The sequence below is a fragment of the Ruditapes philippinarum genome, unplaced genomic scaffold (assembly GCF_026571515.1).
Source record: "Ruditapes philippinarum isolate M1 unplaced genomic scaffold, ASM2657151v2 ctg407_1_1_1_1, whole genome shotgun sequence".
Lineage (NCBI taxonomy): Eukaryota > Metazoa > Mollusca > Bivalvia > Venerida > Veneridae > Ruditapes > Ruditapes philippinarum.
Genome location: NW_026857632.1, coordinates 183293 through 203389, shown reverse-complemented (window position 1 = coordinate 203389; position 20097 = coordinate 183293). Strand labels below are relative to the sequence as shown.

At 31.9% G+C, this 20097-nt stretch overlaps 1 protein-coding gene across 5 annotated transcripts; it reads left to right on the top strand.

Annotated features, from left to right (window-relative positions):
• Window positions 1–362: 362 nt before the first annotated feature.
• On the top strand, window positions 363–14856 carry LOC132750423 (transmembrane protein 144-like). Of its 5 annotated transcripts, XR_009628544.1 has the most exons (12): window positions 363–478; window positions 837–1015; window positions 1569–1691; window positions 2046–2145; window positions 2522–2602; window positions 2980–3076; window positions 3564–3641; window positions 3828–3916; window positions 4989–5086; window positions 5629–5900; window positions 6076–7483; window positions 8035–8094. XR_009628544.1 is itself a non-coding variant. In XM_060740405.1 (11 exons), the coding sequence occupies exons 2-11, from the start codon at window positions 9733–9735 to the stop codon at window positions 14722–14724; spliced, it is 1182 nt and encodes a 393-aa protein (XP_060596388.1). In that variant the 5' UTR covers window positions 6179–7483; window position 9732; the 3' UTR covers window positions 14725–14856. The 5 variants fall into 5 exon arrangements, 4 of the variants coding, with proteins under 4 accessions (XP_060596388.1, XP_060596386.1, XP_060596389.1 ...); XM_060740405.1 differs by lacking the exons at window positions 363–478; window positions 837–1015; window positions 1569–1691; ... (6 more) ...; window positions 5629–5900; window positions 8035–8094 and adding exons at window positions 9732–9889; window positions 10187–10309; window positions 10696–10795; ... (5 more) ...; window positions 13970–14241; window positions 14629–14856 and having other exon boundaries at window positions 6179–7483; XM_060740403.1 differs by lacking the exons at window positions 363–478; window positions 837–1015; window positions 1569–1691; ... (6 more) ...; window positions 5629–5900; window positions 8035–8094 and adding exons at window positions 9728–9889; window positions 10187–10309; window positions 10696–10795; ... (5 more) ...; window positions 13970–14241; window positions 14629–14856 and having other exon boundaries at window positions 6179–7483.
• Window positions 14857–20097: the final 5241 nt, after the last annotated feature.

Genomic DNA, 20097 nt, shown 5'->3' with positions numbered 1-20097 from the left:
ATGACGACCATGAATGTTGTTTAAAACATCTTGTAAATACATGTATTTTTAATCTAATTTTATATACATGTATATTAAGCATACTTAATCCCTCACAGAAGGAAATCTATAAGCAATATTTTTAAGCTTATCATCTTAGGCTATTAAAATTTTTTGTGTCTGTGTGTGGGTTTTTGTGTGTGTTGAGGGTTTTTTGTGATTTTTTATTGTTGTTGATGTTGTTGTTGTGGGATTTTTTTAATGTATGTGAGGGTTAGGTGGTCCGAGCACTACTAAAACGTGTCAGTTGATATCTACATGTTGGCTATACTTATATCGTGTCAATACAAAAATTACTTAAATAGATTAATATACAAGATATGTTGATAAAGATAAACAAAATGGCTACTTTTGATAGCGTACTTCATTTCGATTCATGTACTGTATATACTGGTATCTAATTTAATATAAAATAGGATTTCAGTTCAAACTCTATTAAGTAAGTACCATATTTTTCAATAAATATTATGTTTTACGTCTCATGTCATGTTGATGTTTAAAGTGTTTATTATTTCAACAAAGTCATACAAATAAAAGCAAATGTTATAAAAGATAAAACTTAATATTTAAACATATAAATGTCCAAATGCAAATCATATTAATTAAGCAAATGATTTTATCTAAGTTTATAATATAATAACGAAAATGTAAGTTAAATATCAAAACATGTTATCTATACAGAAAGATAGTTTAAAAGCAATTTGATAAAAATTGTAAATACTGTATACAAGTAAATTTATTTCACAAATGTGATACAGTACTCACGAACGCTTTAAATATTCATGTTACAATTTAAGTATAAATCTAGTTTCGGGCACTATGGATGGCAACGTATCAACAGTGTTTCCAAACGTAACTGGACCACCATGTGATGCGGGTGATACGCCATTGTATGTTGGCTTTATGACTGCAGGCATGGCAGTCGTGTTTTACGGTACAACCTATATACCAGTGAAAAAATTTGATACTGGTGATGGTAAGTTTTTTTCCTATTGTTTATAACTAATAACCGACAAGAAAATATTATATAATCGAATAATGCCTATATAATGATCAGTATTTAAATGAAGGAGAATGCTCAGGACTCTATCAAGTTGTTCTTACCTTTGTTTATTTGATGCTTTAAATGATGTCATATTTGAAGTCAAAACAATATCTTTTCACATTCGATGTTCTTGTTAGTTTAACTAGAAAAACATGGGAAACATAATAACTTATTTATTTATCTTAACACAGAAATATTCAAACCTAAATTCAACCGTAAACACAATAGTAGAAAAAGAAATTAAGATAGCAACTCTGAAAATGTTGCAGGCCCCATGAGGCTCGGTTTGATTGTGCTTGTTCATGGTCAGCAGTGTTCAATGCAATAACTCGTTTAATTAAGACTTTAGAGAGAACTGAGGATGTGGTTAATATAAAATCTTAAATGTACTTAGAATCTCACTTGTTTCAGAATCATTTTGGTCATGTAATTAACAGAAACCAAAATCACCGACCACTTTCAAATGATGTATTACCTATTGCAGGCATGTTTTTCCAGTGGGTATTTGGAGTATCTATTGGAATATATTCGCTGATAATTGCACAAGTCCGAGACAATCCGACATTTTATCCCATTACAATGCTTGGAGGCGCTTTATTTATAACAGGTTACAGTTCATGTATACAATTAAGTGAAAAATAAATTTAAATTGATGGTCAAATAAACTGTATTTTAATACTCGATGCTAAGATTCCATCTCATCTTCTTGATTACTTAATGAGTTACAAAACTTCTAAAATATCTAAAACTATATATTATTGACGGGCACTATTACTAAAAAATGTTTAACGAATGTGTGCTAACCTTTGTGATATTCGATAAACCGTACTAAGACTAAACTAGTATTGTTCACATTGCTAATTTGGCACTTTTATAGGTATTTTTGTTGAAGGGTTTACGTAATGATAGTGTAACATTGCATTGCATGCACTGTTTTTATTTATATAATATGTATTTTTAGGAAATCTCACTGTAATTCCAATAGTTAAAATGATAGGACTTGGACTCGGTTTCAGTATCTGGGGTGTGACAAATTTACTGAGCGGCTGGGCTACAGGAAGGTACATTTGAGCCGCGTCACAACAAAACCAACATAGTGCGTTTGCGACCAGCATGGATCCAGACCACCCTGCGCATCGCGCAGTCTGATCAGGATCCATGCTGTTCGCATACAAACCCTATAACAAGAAGAGAAATTTATAGCGAACAGCATGGATCCTGATCAGACTGCGCGGATGCGCAGGCTGGTCTGGATCCATGCTGGTCGCAAACCCATTATGTTGGTTTTGTCGTGACGCGGCTCATTTATTCATATGCACACATCTATATACTAACTTAAATACCAAAGGTAATAGAGAATTTCTTTAAAACTGAAATATTTATTTTAAGTGTGGATTAAATTCGAAATCTTTATTCAAAGCACGTCTTTATTTCCAGGTTTGGATTATTTGGGTTAAAAGCAGATCCCCCAGACAATTTGGTTCTGAATGACATCGGCGTGATATTGGCAGTTATAAGGTAGTTTCAAGCTTTCATTATTGATTATAGAAATATAAGCATTTAAAACGCATTTACTTAGCTTTTATGGGATTGGGCATGTATTTTAAGAGACAAAACTCTTTCAAAACATTTTCTTGTTGCATTCTTTTAAGTTCTACCATAAAGCAAAGTACTAGTACTAACAGTAATACTTGTCTTCACCTAATGCGTTTTTGGTAAAACATCTTCATGGATATTCACGTTATGTTGAATTTATAATCACAAACATTCTAAAACATTTTAAAATCACCTAGTGAAACATATAGCTTATTTAATTGTGTTATCATTCTTGTAGAAAAAGAGAACACAAGAAAATGTCCATTTTATGTTCTATAGTACTTAGTATTTTATTTCAGTGCTGTGATATTCACTGCTGTGAAAAATGAGGTCAGTAGTTCAAACATTGATACAACTGTTACTGTAGATGTATCAGAGAGCAGTCCTTTACTTCGGGTAGGTTTTTTAAAAATTATTTACTTAATAACAATGGAACAACATAGACAGTTTAGATAGATATCTGCATTCATACAGAATTAATTTGTTTTAGTAATGAAATTTGTCTGGTAATTTTGACGATGCAAATTAAACTTTTTTTAAGAAATATTACAATAACCAAATATCAAACATATCGTTTGAAATCATTTGAAGAACAAAATGGTCTATCAAAGATCTTTTGTCGTGTTAAACCCGTTTTTGTTCAGTTTTTAGTAGGCGTCCACAAGATTTGGGATAAATCAATTCTATCAATTTCATTGCATTTAATGTTCATTAGATTCGTAAATTCCATTGCAATACACAAATCGTATCATTTTTTCAGTTATAGGAATTTAGGATCCCTAAAAGAAATGGTACCTTAACATCCAAAGGAGTTTAAAAGTAAAAAATAATGGTATAGAAGGCAAACAATAATGTATGTATTTGATATTATTTTACTTTTCAGAACACAGATCACCTAATCGAGAAGAGGTTGCTAGAAGAACCGGAGTGTGACATAGTTACTTTACCTAAAATTAATCAGGTTGTATGTCATTTTATATTTATTAATTTCAAAGATATAAAGAAATTTATTATTGCCTTCGTGCTTACCAGTTTAAAATATGAAAGTAAAGCATTGTCTTGATACTAATAATTCTTCCCCATAACAAAAAATAACACTATCAGACAGAAATTTATCTTTCCTTTCTTTCCTTCTTAACTATTTCAGAACGAGTCAACAACGGAGCAAGAGTTATTAGTACAAACAGATGACTCTAGTATGTTTGATCATCTGAGTCCAACAATAAAACGTATATTGTAAGTCTTGCTCTACGCATTTCATTTTGCTCTCTTTCTGTCTTTAAGACATGCTTTGTATATATGCACTTTTAATTGCTATAATGAAAATCATCTTAAAGCCAAAGCGTCTATAGAAGTATGTTGTTGCTGTTTTTCTTCGTATGTGCTTCTAGTCGTAATTGGTGACATGAAGTTAACACTTTTTAATGTGTCAATTATAATGTTTATCTCTAATTGTACGTTATTTTTTTTTTATAATCTTTTTTACTTGAATTGATTCTTTATATAATCTTGATTATTTCTGAAAAGATTTTTTTAAATACATAATGTTGTAACAAATTAAGCCCATATCAAAAGCTATGCGTTTCAAAGTTGTCAAAGTGTTACAGAACCAATCAAATGTTTACAATTAAATGAAACGTAAATGTCTTCAGTTGCATTATAATTAGATATTGCGGAAAATTTGAAGCATTAACGTGTTAGGTCAAATACATAAAAAAAAACTATTAACCTTTTAACAAAATGAAAACCCGTAAAAATGTGTATCTTTAATGTTATTTCTTCTAATGGTAGCAATAGGAGAATAATCAAATGGCCCTCCTTAATGTCAATATCGAAGCGATGTTGATTAATCACAATTTTAACACCCTAGTCGGGTTTTATTTCAGTGGTTTGTAAAGTTTAAAGACATAAAAAGAATTAAATCGCCATGCATCAACTGTAATAATATTATTACGACCGTGTTTAAACGCTTGAATTTCTAATAAAAGATAATCCAGCCCTTTACAGTTTAAGCGCGCACGGCAATCAGCATCAATGTTTCAGGATTTTAGAATAGCAGCAGACAAAAAGTTTGCTTAATAAAGTCATTAGTTTTCTGTAAAATATTGAAATGCTTTAAATTGACGATGTTAAGTGTAAAGGCGATATTGGAGACATGGGTATCTTAGTACAAATAGTTTAATTGATAGAGTTCTTTTCTATAGATAGTACACGATCTGTTCAAATATATACATACATATATAATTAAACATCGCATTATATCATAACATGATAAATTATATCTATTTTGTTACACTTTATTTTCAAGGGGAGTTGGCCTATCATTACTGGCAGGCTTAGTGTATGGTCAGGTTTTCACCCCATTTCTTTATGTTCAAAACAACTATGAGAATTCCAGTCAAAATGGTAGGTTTTATACTCGTATAATAATTTAAAAATGACCCTTGTAATAGCGTGTTTTTGTGTTAACAACAGCATTTTGTCCTCCTTGCTTTTATTTTGTATCTGTTTTTTTATGATATAAAGGTAATGTTTTCTCTAGAGAATGTTCTAAACCAATTTGAACAAATGTGGAAGGAAGAAATAATTCATCACCGTTTTAAACTGGTTGTTGTCAATCATGTGATAACAACTAAGTTGTATTGATAATATATTAATGTAACGATTTCAAGCTGCGGTAATAGTTCATCTTGAGCGTTTATTGTTATAATATTTTGATCTTTAGCTAGTTTGATATAAATATTTCGTAGATAATAGACGTGTTTCTTACCCAGCCATTTCTCTTGTAAGCCTTAAAATTATATATGTATGGGTTGTCTGCGTTATGTCAGTTGTTTTCTTTTCAATATTCAAACAGAATCGTATAACTGTGTATAAACTTTGTTTTAACTGTGTACTAGTACAATTGTAATGTTTACTCGAGTATATTCTAAAGCAAATGTTTACAGCCCTGGACTACGTATTCTCTACACTATGTGGAAGTGTGATAGCATGTAGTGTCTACTTCTTGCTGTATGCTGCCTATATGAAGAATCGCCCTAAAGTTTACCCTAGGGTCATTCTACCCGCATTTATCTCCGGGCTTCTGTGGACAGGGGGTACAACGTGTTGGTTTGTTGCTAACAAAGTACTCTCAGAATCCGTGGCGTTTCCAATAGTGACCACTGGGCCAGCCGTTGTTGCAAACTTGTTGGCTGTTTTTGTGTTCAAAGAAATTAAGGTAAATAGACTAGAAATATTTACGGTCAGGTTGTTGCTCATATTTAATAAACTATCACTTTTTTTGATAAATATATTAACGTATTAACGATTGTTTCAGTAGATTATTGTATTGAAACTTTTTAACAATTATCTGTTACACAGCACATGTTCTTACTTTCATTTCTCTATTTTAGGGATTTAGAAACCTGTCAATACTAGTATTGGGTTTGTGTATCACAATTACCGGCGCATTACTTGCAGGGTTCTCCAAACAGTCATCCAGTGCTTGCTGACCTCAGTTTCAAAAACTGTTTAGTGTATCTACGAAGCATTTAGACATTTTACGGGTTTTTTTATTTTGTGGATAATCAATAACATAAATTTTTCCTTTTTCATGCCAACAGCCGTTTTTATAATGTCAAAGTTTGAATGTATAAGTGTTATGGACAAGTTCTATAATCAAGTAAACCAACGAGATTTTATAAAGAGATAATACGGTGTTTTGCTGATGTTTTTATTCAGTTCATATATTTTCTACACGTTTCACATTTTCTTTAGTTTTACATTGAACACATTTCCCAGCTTTAGGGAATGTGATTATGTTTCACACTAATTGAACAGGTTATACTTTATCGGCTTTAACTTACCATTAATTTACCAGTTCAATTAAATAAATCACTCGGTATGGTCTCAGCACATTGTGATTTCTTAAGTGGTAACATGTAGTTCTGCGATATTAGATGAACTTTGTACAGACGACATTTGCCATGTTTTAACATATGCTCTATTAGACTAATACGTTACTCTGTAGAATTTAGAGAAATAAAACATTTTAAATAAAATGCACACTGGGACATATTGACTTTCCCATCCATTGAGAAAGATTAATGAGACTTTGTAATTGATGGTAGCTTTCAGAGTACAAAATTGTTCATTGTATATTACTTACGGTCACAGATACTCAGATTCAGCTCATTCATAATGATTTTAACACCACGTGATAGTTGTAGTTTTAACCCCGGGAATGATGTATGGAAAACAGGAAAACCTCGTTTTAAGAATTTAATGATCTATAATCTCGTACAATACACATCTAGAAGACATTCCAGTATAAACTATTGAATATTTAATGAGAAAAAACACTTAAAGAATAATGTGATATGTAATTATATAATGTTTTGTTGCATGTTTATTATTCACTTATTTGTTCTAAAACGTATATGTACTATAATCTTCCTGATAACATTATGTGAAACTGTAAAAAAATAATATGAAGCTTTATTTTCATTGGCTATAAATTGGGGTATTAAGTCATTATCTAATTATAGGTACACAACTTTTTATACCAGGAAGTTAAAATGTAAGACAAAATTAAAAAAATGTACTATATACATAAAAATCTATACAAGAAGACGGTGAAACGTGTGTACTTGTATGAACTTTTGGGTTAATATTAAAACTTGTATGTTTATTTAAATAGTTAATTCCCTATTATCTTACTAGATAAATCTAAATCAATAATTTATGTCCAGCTCTGATAACCTATGATATTTGGGATAATATTTATTTGCAATATAGAAGGATTTAAAGTCGCATTTAAAGGTGAGTATTTGGCTTTTGTAAATGTAATGTTTAGTTGAAATTTAATTAAGTCACACATTTATCACTTATTCATTTGTAACTGTGTACTTTAAGCATTAAATATTAATATCATAAACATGTATATGCAAGCAGAGTTTTAATTGCTATTGACTACATTCCAAAGTAAACGATAAACTTTAAAAAAGATTGTGTTTTAATACAATCGTTTATTCTGTCACTTCTTTTATTAATTTTGTCAAATAGCAACAACTTATGTTACAAATAGCTCTGTGCAAATAATATATAAAATTGTTTCATACATACATACATACATACATACATACATACATACATACATACATACATACATACATACATACATACATACATACATACATACATACATACATACATACATACATACATACATACATACATACATACATACATACATACATACATACATACACTTTTAATAACATTTTATAGAAACCATACATGTTAATACATATAAATAAAACAAGTTCCCTCGTATTACATCTAAGTGTTGATACATTTTTCTGGTCTTTTAGAGTGGTGGTGCTGTTGGTAGTTTTCACTCCGGATTACGGCAGTAAGTCAACATAACTTTATGAAAATATGCTAAAACATCACTGCATTCACTCGATACATTGGACATAGTAAATATATCAGATTTAACATGTATTTTTCTATGAAATAGTGTCAAAAAACATATGACTTGCTAGAAATCGCCTGTATGCGAAATGAGTGTGTACCGTTCCCCTCGGCCCAGGCTATGAAAAGAAAACTGTACTCGAATGTTCTAAAAAACCATTCAGGGGTTTTCATAATTTTGATATACCGTGGATAACTTACGGGTACTCTGCGCCTTATCTCATCAAAATCGGTTGAGTAATAAATAAGTTATGAATAAAAAACATACCTGAATCGGGTGAAAAATCGGCGTGTTCCGTACCCGAAAAGTCACGTGGTATGGCCACATTGAGTTCAGCCACGGCATCGTTCTTGGGCAGGCTGACAAACAGTTTACCAGTACTAGTTGCCTTCACTTTCACAAGAAACTGATAACTACTGTACAATCCCGAACAGAGGTAATGTGCAAATGACCGTAGAAAAGATTAAATGATCAATCACAACGTAAGTGACTTGCACGTCCGGTAATCGAACCCGGATCGCCCGATTCACAGTCCAATGTTTTACCTTTTGAGCTAACCGGACGGTGCCATTACACTCAGTCAAAGTGATTGTTTCCTAAATACCTTCATATATTGTCTAAGCCGACGATGCAAGGTAAAGTAAGAAATTTTGATCATTCAATCGATTCTCATAAACAGACTAAAAAGTCAACACAGTCGACTTCGTTATTTTAACTCTCGTGGCTCTCAAGCGATCACTACTTTCGGATTAAAAAAGTAATGTCCATTAAATGCAGTACTGTTATAAATGGACATCTTTAAATACATATTGTAGATGTTTGTTTTGTAAATTTAATCACGGAACAGACAACAAACACAATTTCTTCTTTCATTCATTTCAGAATTACTTGTAACACATAAAACATTCTAATATTAACCGTTGCTGTGAATTGAATGAAATGAACTTTTTGACTCTGCCAGGATTTTCATATGTTTTTTATCCTGAAAGATATTCATGGATACATAATTGTTCATTCAAACTTCAGTTTTTGCTATTGAATTTCCCATTATCCTTAGATCTACACAAGTTAATTTATACTTACCAATACTTGTTCATATACAAGGTATAAATTTACAATTTTGACTTTCATTAAACTAACTCCATTTGAGCACCTGTGAAGATGTTTCATCTCTTGCATACCAGACTGGTGTTTCCGTTAGCTTTACCCATGTCATCTACCATGGGGGTGCCAGATGAGTCGCGTGCTATACAATGGCATGCTTTGGGTGTTACGAATGAAGTTATAGTTTACATAAAGAAAATAGTAACGGGTATAATGACATAATTTTCCATGGAATTTTTTTATTAATGTAAAGAATTTAAAGTATGAGAGAAAATGGTAGAATATGCAAGAAAAAGATATCTGACATATCTTTGCGGTTCGGATCGGCAAGCCTCGTTACCGTTCAATTGGGGAGGATATTGCGATCTGAACCGGAACATATGACAGATATTGTTAGTATTAAGTCAATTACTCGACTGCTTTTGATGAGCGTACAGGTTGATCATCTTGAAATATGTAAAATGATATTATAATTATTGTTACAGACAGAATGGAGGGTAATATAACAACAATGTTCCCCAATATTACGACACCACCTTCCGAGCCGGAAAAGACTCCCTTATATGTTGGGTTTATTTGCGCCTCTCTTGCCGTAGTGTTATATGGAACCACTTATATTCCTGTAAAAAAGTACGATACTGGCGACGGTAAGCTTTTCATCTTACATCAATTGGATAGGTCTACGACTGGCATAAATTACATAAATATATCATGGAAAATATTGATAAAAACAATAGAAATTTATTGAGCTATTTCTTGAGAATAAAATGTTGAAAGAGTTCTAAGTGTTTGAATGATAAAAGAAACCAAAACTTTAAGCACGTATTCAAAATTATTTCATACCATAATGCAATTATTCCTATATCCTTATGCAAGTAATCTATTAAAGCTCCTTATGATAAACCTCTGCCGTATACCGACAATTACAGGTTATCTTTTTACAGGTATGTTTTTCCAGTGGATGTTCGGTATCTCTATAGGAATATATTCACTGATTGTTGCTCAAGTCAGAGGTAATCCGACATTTTATCCTCTTACAATGCTGGGTGGTGCGTTATTTATTACAGGTGAGATATCTCCTGCATTTTTCATTTTTACTAAACCTTTAATTATCTGTAATGGAAAAAAACTGCGATTGCACATTTTAAGAGAACAATTACTGAAGTATTGTACTATATCAATACAGTTGCAATGACTTCTTATTATAGTTCAAAGTATCAGTATGACATCGAGAAACACTTAGGTCTATTAAATAGTCAAGATAACCGTTAAAGGTCGCCCAACTCGGTAAAAGTGTGCATACTCAGTTAAATTGAGTTTGTTCATTGACGCCGTGATAAATGCGAGCTACCGTTTACACCTACCTAGCACCGGTTAAAAAAAACTTGCCTTTAAGATACTAAACTGTAGTTCCATTTGTAAGATAACTTACCATTATCTTATATATATACAGGAAACTTGACAGTTGTTCCGATTGTAAAGTTGATAGGACTTGGTCTCGGCTTCAGTATTTGGGGTGTTACCAATTTACTCAGCGGCTGGGCTACAGGAAGGTGCGTATATGTAAACATTGATAATTGATAGTCCAAAACTTCTGTGTGACTGATATAAGTAAATATTGTTTCTTAATAGCGCGTGTGAAAAGTCAAAATACATTCTAAACATTTTATTATAGGTTTGGATTATTTGGTTTAAAGGCAGATCCTCCAGACAATTTAGTTCTGAATGATATTGGAGTAATTTTGGCTGTAATAAGGTGAGTGAATGTTTGTTTCCCTACAGTCGTTGCTAGTTGTTAAATTGGTAAAATTCGTACTTTGGTTTTATAAAAAAAACAAAGATAAATGCTTGATGGCAGTTCATGTTATGTTCAATCACAATACAAAAGGGAAGAAAGATAACCCCCTTATTATACATAATGTTGATATGTTTAGGAATCATCCCGATTTATATATTACATGCACATGCATAATTGGCTTAAAAAATTTGCTTAGTTGAGAGGTACATGAAATACATGTGTTGATACTAAGTCCTCGTGATATGTTGTTGGTTAGTATTATTTCCTTTTATGAACTATTAAAGTGATTTCCTGCCCGTATTCTGCCTAGTGCCCTGTCCTGTTTTTGTTTGGGGTCCTCCTCGGCTCCTTGCCGCTAGTCCTTTTGCTGGGTCATGTGGGCAATGCGTTCATTGATGATCTTGTTTATCATATTTTGAACAATTAACATGATTGCTGTGTTTCAAAAAATTTCTTTCTTTACCCTCCCTCGAAATTTTATTGTATTGCAATTGTATTCAACAACATTATTAGAACCTGTATTACATTTATTTCCTCTACAACTTATTGTTTTGTTTAAGGGTAATTATAAACACAGCATAATTAAAAAAAAACTGAAGTATTCTTTTCCGGAACCTACCGGTTATTCAAAGTTAGAGCGTACTTTTCATTTATTGGTACATGTTTTCTTCGATAATCAGATATTACTTCTAAGGATAACTTGACACTTGAGACATAGCTGGCTAATGAGATGAGGAAAAAAAACATAAAAATATGTTAAAAACAACTTGAAATCAAATTGAGAAACGGCATGTTATTTAGCAAAAGTTAGTGTTTTATTTCAGTGCTGTGATATTCACTGCTGTAAAAAATGAGGTCAGTAGTTCGAACATTGATACAACTGTCACTGTAGATGTATCAGAGAACAGTCCTTTACTTCGGGTAGGTTCTTTTTAAATAATACACCATTCTTGATGCACTGATAAAAAAATTATTTTTGAAACAAAGAATTGATTTTATTACATGTACATTGTTATTTTTGTAGACGATTTTTGCTGATGACAGATATGTCATTCTGAAAATGTCGTTTTTAGGTACATGTACTTAATTGGCATGTTGTCTTTTTTTTCTTTTTATAACGACAAAGAAACAAAGTTGCTAAAGTATCATTTGATCAATTTAAGAAAATGCCTTTAAATCAGTAGGTATTTTGCTTTCCTTATTTCCAGAATACAGACCACCTCATTGAGAAGCGACTGTTGGAGGACCCGGAATGTGATGTTATAACTATACCAACAAGCATACAGGTTTATTTGTATGACACGAAATACAAATAAGATATTTCAGAAAATAAAAATGTTTAAATGCGATAAGTTTAGACACGGTTTGCTTTGTTATAGTAAAGATTGATATACTAGTATTTTAAATATACACCTGGAAATAAGTTAAGCATACCCCGGAAATTTAAAATTGGTTGTGATTGAAAGCACTGTCATGAGATGACGACATAATTGAGCTAAGAAAAAGTAATGTGATAAGTAGCGATACCAATTTAGTAACCATGAACAAGTAATTTTGAGTTTCATTAATTCTTTTTAAGCATAAGCAAATGTGTTGTTTTTACCAAAAAAAAATTCTGGTTTATGATCCTAAGAAGAGAGCTATGTGAACTTTCCTTGGGTAATATATCAAAGGTACTATCGCTGACATGAAATCCTGCAACATATGTCTGCAAATTTCACATAACACTTTCTACTTTGCGAGCTAGAAACACATTTGTATCACTAAATGGAAACGGTTTAATTCAATCTTGATTTTACTCAATTTCAGGCCCCAGAAGAAGAAAGTTTAGAACCACAAAATGATTCAAGTTTATTTGATAGATTAAGTCCAACGGTAAAACGCGTTTTGTAAGTAGTAATGCTTGAACGTTGTATTTGACTCAAAGATCCGATAAAAAGTTTGCACTTTTAGAAAATACATCTGTTTAGAATAAAATACATTGAGACATTTATAATTGGAATAATTTGTTTCTTTAATGGGAAATAATAATCAAACGCTAAGGCGAAGTGTGATTATTGAAAAGGGAATGATAAAAACGAGAGAAATTTTATCGCTTTTAGATTCTCCACTAATAAACCGCACACCCACATTTTTTTTCTTCCAAATTGTGGTTCATTTTTAAAACCTGACAACATTTTTATTGGAAGTGAAATGTTTTCAAACATGTTTCATGACATGAATAGAAAAAAATTGGATTTTGCACTAATATTGTTAATCTTTTTTTTATATTTTAACACTACAAAGTACGTTAACATCTTAAACTTCAACCTACTAGTATGTGATAACTATTCCAAGTTGCATTTTTCATAATTATCAAGTACAGATATATTTTATCGGAAAATGCACGGGGATATTGCTTAAAAATTAGAATATGCATAATAAAATGCAGTGTATAAAGTACATACATTTTTTATACTACATTCTAGTGCACCAGGAAACCACTCAAGCCTATTGGCTAGTTTTAATAAATATTAAGAAAGGTTGTCACTGATGTATATTTCTGGATATAATTTGATATTCCAGAGGAATTGTTTTATCTTTGATTGCTGGATTGATATATGGACAGTGTTTCACGCCATTTCTATATGTTCAAAACAATTATGAACATTCTAGTCAAAATGGTAAGTTTTGCAATACATAATGATACAATATATGTATTTCATATAATAAATGCCAAAGACTTTTTTCCATAATTGTTTATTATTTCATAACATTAGTAATTATAAATAAACAATATTAAGTCATGTCAAAGTCATTCCGCCATACTATACACATTTATTTAGGACAAATTTGCTACTGATTATTATTAAACATTGAAGAATAATAATAAAGTTTGAACATTATACTACAAATTATTACAAAACTTAATTTTCTAATTCAATTACAGCACTGGACTATGTATTCTCGTCACTCATAGGAAGTTTATTATCGAGTACTGTTTACTTCTTGCTGTATGCTGCCTATATGAAGAACCGTCCTAAAGTTTACCCTAGAGTCATTCTACCCGCATTTATCTCCGGGCTTCTGTGGACAGGAGGAACAACATGTTGGTTTGTTGCAAACAAAGTACTCTCAGAATCCGTGGCGTTTCCAATAGTGACCACTGGGCCAGCTGTAGTTGCCAATTTGTTAGCTGTGTTTGTGTTTAAAGAAATAAAGGTGATATAGATAATGATGTTTTTTCTTCTTCTTGTATGTCTTTTATATAAAGATGTACGAGGTTGAAGCATTATTCAAATACTCTAAATATTTCAAAAAAGTCGATTCTTTTCAAACCATATATCCATCATAATAACAATGGATTTAGAAAACATATGAATACTTTGTCGTGATAAGAATCGGAATCGGTTTCAGAAAATAAATGTTCAAGTATCTATTACTTAAAATTTTTCACTACAAATCTATTAAGCAATCGATTTGTTTGACAAGGATATAAATATTTCCGAAAGAAAGTTCTTTTTTCTCTACCAAAGTATGAAATATATTCATCACTATTTTACATTTGTATGGCATCTATCTGACTTTGGTTTCTCTGCTATATTTCAGGGATTCCGGAACCTGACAATACTGGTTATTGGTATGGGTATCACAATCACAGGCGCCATTCTCGCGGGCTTCTCCAAACAATCTTCTAGTGGATGATGACCAGTATATGTTTTCTTGTTGAAGATATCATTTCCTTTCAAATTTTAGAAAAAAGAAAACACTTTAAAAATACTAAAGACGGGCGTCTACTGTGTTTTGATAGCGTTCAGAAATAAAATGTGACGAGATCGGGAGTCTTGTTTTTATTTATTGCAGTGGTTCATTAGCAAAACATATTTACAAGCTTGATTTGCTTGTATTAAAAAAAACTACATAGACATGTATATGACATAATTAACATGTAACTCGCAAGTTATACTTACAAATGCACACAGATGTATGTGTAACTTGACGCAAACTATTTTAGGTGAAAAAAATCCTTCCAATATTTTTGTTTTGAAACCTTTTCTCAAGATATTGTGACAATCCTTCCACCGGGTGTAGAGCAATAGGTCTTCCCATTATTATTTAAGTTTTATGTTTACATTTACATATTACGTTTTGTTGTTGATGATGCTTAAGTTTTACTATTTATCTTGTGTTTTATAACTAATAATCATCATAAGTATCGATGCTCTCTGCATGTTCGCTTTTCTTTGCAATAAAACAAGTTAAATAGTGTGCGTCCAAACACTTCAGGTGGCAATTGATGAGTAATTTTTATCGGAAGATGCGTTAATATCTAATTTCTTTCAAATACATCCAAATAAATAAGAACATCCTAAAGCTGCTTCATAAAGTATCATATTATGTTTCTCACTATATGTGTGCTGAAAAGCTTATTATTTATGAACACAGTTTATAAAATTTAATTGGAATCAAAATGTTTATCCGAGACAATTACTCGTATGTTATTAATGAGTTTGGAAGACAGAAAGCACAGCTTCTCCAACAACGCAGTTTCTTAGGTAGATGAAATAAATAGAATAAGTTCTAATTTAGATAAAGTGTAGACTCACGTATCTACGTTGTGCTGTGGGACTTATAACCTGAATGAAATCTGTAGATTGTCAAATACCTCTAGAAGATATTTGATTTGCATGTGTGTGGAATAAATCACTTGGTATGGACGTAGCATATTGTGATCTCTGAAAAGAGCAAATATGATTCTATCGGATTCGATAAACTTATAAAATACGGCATTTTCTGTTTGCATCTGTACAGTTAATGAAAGTAACAGTAATACAATATGCTTGATTAATGGTGACAGTCATATACCGAGGCCCGAAGGTAACAAACAAAATGTTTAAAATTACATACAATCAACGTTTGTAAAAGTATCAGGCGATTTAGATCGTCAAACATGTAGCATAAAATTCACAGAATAAAATAGTTTCAAAACAAAACAAATACATATAGTATAGTAAAAGCAGGAAGATTGTAAAATAAAGAATATTGCAGACTCTGTTTGATTGCACATGTTCGCATCGCTTTATCTATTAGAGTTAATGATAACTTGACTTTTTGAATGAAGTTAGTAAGAAAGTGTAAACAGTTTGCTGGCAAGGTAAATAAATAATTGTAAAACAGCAAAGTTAACCATGTGTAAGATCTCAAAACTTGACAATCATTAATTTTGTGTGTATCATATTGCCGCTCTTCTTTTGTCCATTTTTGTCTCATCTTGGTGTGTCTGTATTTTCGGATTTTGTGGCAGAAAAATAAAAAATAAAGGACATACGACATGGCGTAAGTCTTTAAGGAAGTCTTAACTTTTTCCAAAGCCATTGTCAAGACTCTTTGCAACAGAATGTCTACAGTTTTATCAGCAAATGATAGTACCAAATGCGTGGATATGTGAAAAAAATTGACCGACTGACATGATGCATATTTCTATCAAAATGATTCCCTATTCAGAAAATAAGCCTTATTATGAAAGCATATCATGCATTTACCAGTTAAGCAAAAATAGGAGAACTTACCATTTTTTCTTCTCGAATGGCCTCATGTCAAAAAGTAAGACGATCTCGACAAAAATATAACGAAAAGCGGAATACACTTTAGGCATTGCGTAAACATTTTTTCATCAAACGATATGTATGAGGGTAATGCATCAAAAGTTTTTGCGAGAAGGTGTAATGTATAAGTTATTGCGTCATATTTTTTTTTCGAGAAAGTGAAATGTAGCATGTATTGCGTCTACATTTTTTTCGAAAAAAAAAACACATTTTCTTAATTTCTCGCAAAAATTTTACTCGTAATGTGCAATGTTTCTGTTTTTGCAAGAAACCATTTGGCCAATTAACTCAAATCTTCTCGTTTATTCGAATTATTTTTTGCGAAAACACTAAAGATATCATGCCTTTCCGCCTAAATTTTTTCGAATTGCGAAAATCTTCTCACAAAAGATCGCGTAAGAGGTGACCCTTTGAAGCTTCCGTAAAAATGAGTCAAAGGTGAAATAAAACATTTACTTAAAAAAATGTTTGAACAAAAATGCTTTGAAACATGTAATTTTAATCATGCAGCAGGGAGACAATAATTATCAAATCGGAAACAACAAAAACGGGAAAGATTTTTTATGGCTTTTAAATTCTCCACTTAAAATTGTTTCGGGTTTTAAAGCTTTTTCTTCTTCTTATAAATTATATTTCACTGAAGTGCAAAAACAAACCCATAATCTTGATTGTCATTTATCAAAGGTAAAAAATGTTTTAAACATGTGGGAAATTTTTGAATTTGCACCGAAAATGTTTTTGTATTAATGTTCACTATATCGTTATTTTTATTTGAATAAAATGTTTCGCATTTTTTAAAAGTTTTTTCTCAACTATCTTACTTGTTAGACAAATATCACACTTCAAATTGCTAACTGCACTTCTATCCGTCGGAACAATGGACACTATATGATTCCATACATGTAAGTTCAATACGAATATGCATGTCAAGATGACATTGTTAAAAAAAATGAAATATACGAATATATGTATATCATAATGTCACATTACTAAAAAAGACTTACTTGGTCTCCTATATCTGGAATTTCACTATGAATGAATGAACCTCAGATTTTAATTAAATAACTAGAAATTGAAATGCATATATATTACGTTATGTAATTACTTTACTTTATTGTCATCATGACATTTCATTTTTTTTACTTTTAGGCCTACCTGCTGCAGCAATGCATCATTTCTAAATGCATGTTTATTTTGCTTACTATTCATAGCGAATGTCTTTAACAAGGAACTTAACTTATTGTTAAATTATAACTTAAAAAATAAATAAATTAAAAGGTAATTATTTCATCTTTGCTAGCTTGAAATATATACGTCAAATGTTTATACCATTTCAGGATCTGGCAAAATGTTGAGACTAAACAATACAAAATCTCAGCCACTCTTCATTTTCACTTTAGACTTTTATCGTTTCAAACTCCTCAAGGTGTGGCTGGAGAAACAATTCAAAATATGATATCTGACAGATGTAATGACACCTCAGCACAAAATCTTTGCTGAAAGATAGTGAAAGATAGTGAAGCGTCTGGAGGTCTTTTTTTTTTAAATGGACAGTATCAACATTCAAACGCATTATCTCACATCACAACGTTAATGATATCGGAATTCTGTTTTCGTCTCCCTAAACATGTTCAATGACCAATCAGAGAGCACCTATAATTGCTTTCCGAGACGGTGCTAGGGGGGGGGGGGGGGTGAGAGAAATTTTTATTCTAACCGAGCCATCAATCTTTAATTTTGTTTCCATTCATATCCACAAATGTCCAATTTTACAGTTTCTAGGTCTCCTTTAACCTACTTTATTTGTGTAATGTCGTGTTAATTTACCAAGCCTTTTGGTGTAATGCCTTTAATCATATCGAACAAAGGTATATTTGGGAGAAGTGCCTGCTCGCATATGACCGGCTGTATCTGTTTAATAAACTAGCTATGTGTGTAAAAGACATGTTTAACAAACTATATTTGACAAGATTTACAGGCTACATTTGCTTGATGGACATGTCATACTTATTAACAAAATATATATGTAATGTTAATCTCAGTTTTAGAAGGACGTTGTCTCTAAGATGTTTCTTTTTTAAGTTGATGTACGGTTATAGAGAGAAAAAAGGCAAATCGACGGTCAAAAAACGAGCATGCCACGCGGAAAATCTCTAGTACGTATTTATTGGGTAAGGGCTTTGAGCCTTATATTGAGCAAAGACGATCCGCCAATTGAATCCGCATTGTAATCAGACAAATGGGTTTAAAACGGTTGGCGCAGGAAAATGGTGTTTTTATACACTTGATGTAAAGAAAGAACAAATTGCCGGAACAAAAAACGACCATGCCACGCGGAGAAATCTCTAGTATATATTTCTTTTGTTAAGGCTTTGAGCCTTATATTGTGCACAGATGACCCTACAATCTTGTACAAAATTGAATCCGCATTGTAATCAGAAAATGGTGTTTAAACGGTTGACTCGGGAAAATGGTGTTTCTATACACTTTATATACAGAAAGAACAAATCGCCGGAACAAAAAACGACCATGCCACGCGGAAATCTCTAGTATATATTTCTTTTGTTAAGGCTTTGAGCCTTATATTGTGCACAGATGACCCTACAATCTTGTACAAAATTGAATCCGCATTGTAATCAGACAAATGGGTTTTAAACGGTTGGCTTAGGAAAATGGTGTTTTTATACACTTGATATATAAAAGAAAGAACAAATTGCCGGAACAAAAAACGAACATGCAACGCGGAAATCTCTAAAACACAATTCTTGGGTGAGGGCTTAGAACTTTTTATTGTGCACAGAAGACCCTCCAGACATGTACAATATCGAATCAGCATTAGAATCAGAAAATGGTGTTTAAACGGTTGGCCTGGAAAATGGTGTTTCTTATAACCTTATATACAGAAAGAAAAAATCGCCGGAACAAAAAACGACCATGCCACGCGGAAATCTAGTACATATTTCTTGGGTTAGGGCTTAAAACCTTATATAGTACACAGAAGACCCCCCCCCCCCCAAACTTGAACAAAATTGAATCCTAATTGGAATCAGACAAATGGTGTTAAAACGGATGGCTCAAGAAAATTGTGTTTTTATACACTTTATATACAGAAAGAACAAATCGCCGGAAAGAGAAACGACCATGCCACGCGAAAATCTCTAGTACATATTTCTTGGGTGAGGGCTTAAAAGCCTTATATAGTGCACAGATGACCCTCCAAACTTGTACAAAATCGAATTCGCATTGGAATCAGACAAATGATGTTTGTTGGCTCTGGAAAATGGTGGATTTTCCAAAGAAATTATACAATTTAAATACAGAAAAAACGATTCGCCGGTACAAAAAAGACCATGCCATGCGGAGATCTCCCAAACATAATTCTTTGGTTAGAGCTTTGGTATTGTGCAAAGAAGACGCTCCAAAATTGTAAACAAGAGGTCGCTCACCTGTATAAAGGCACCCGGAGCGTGGC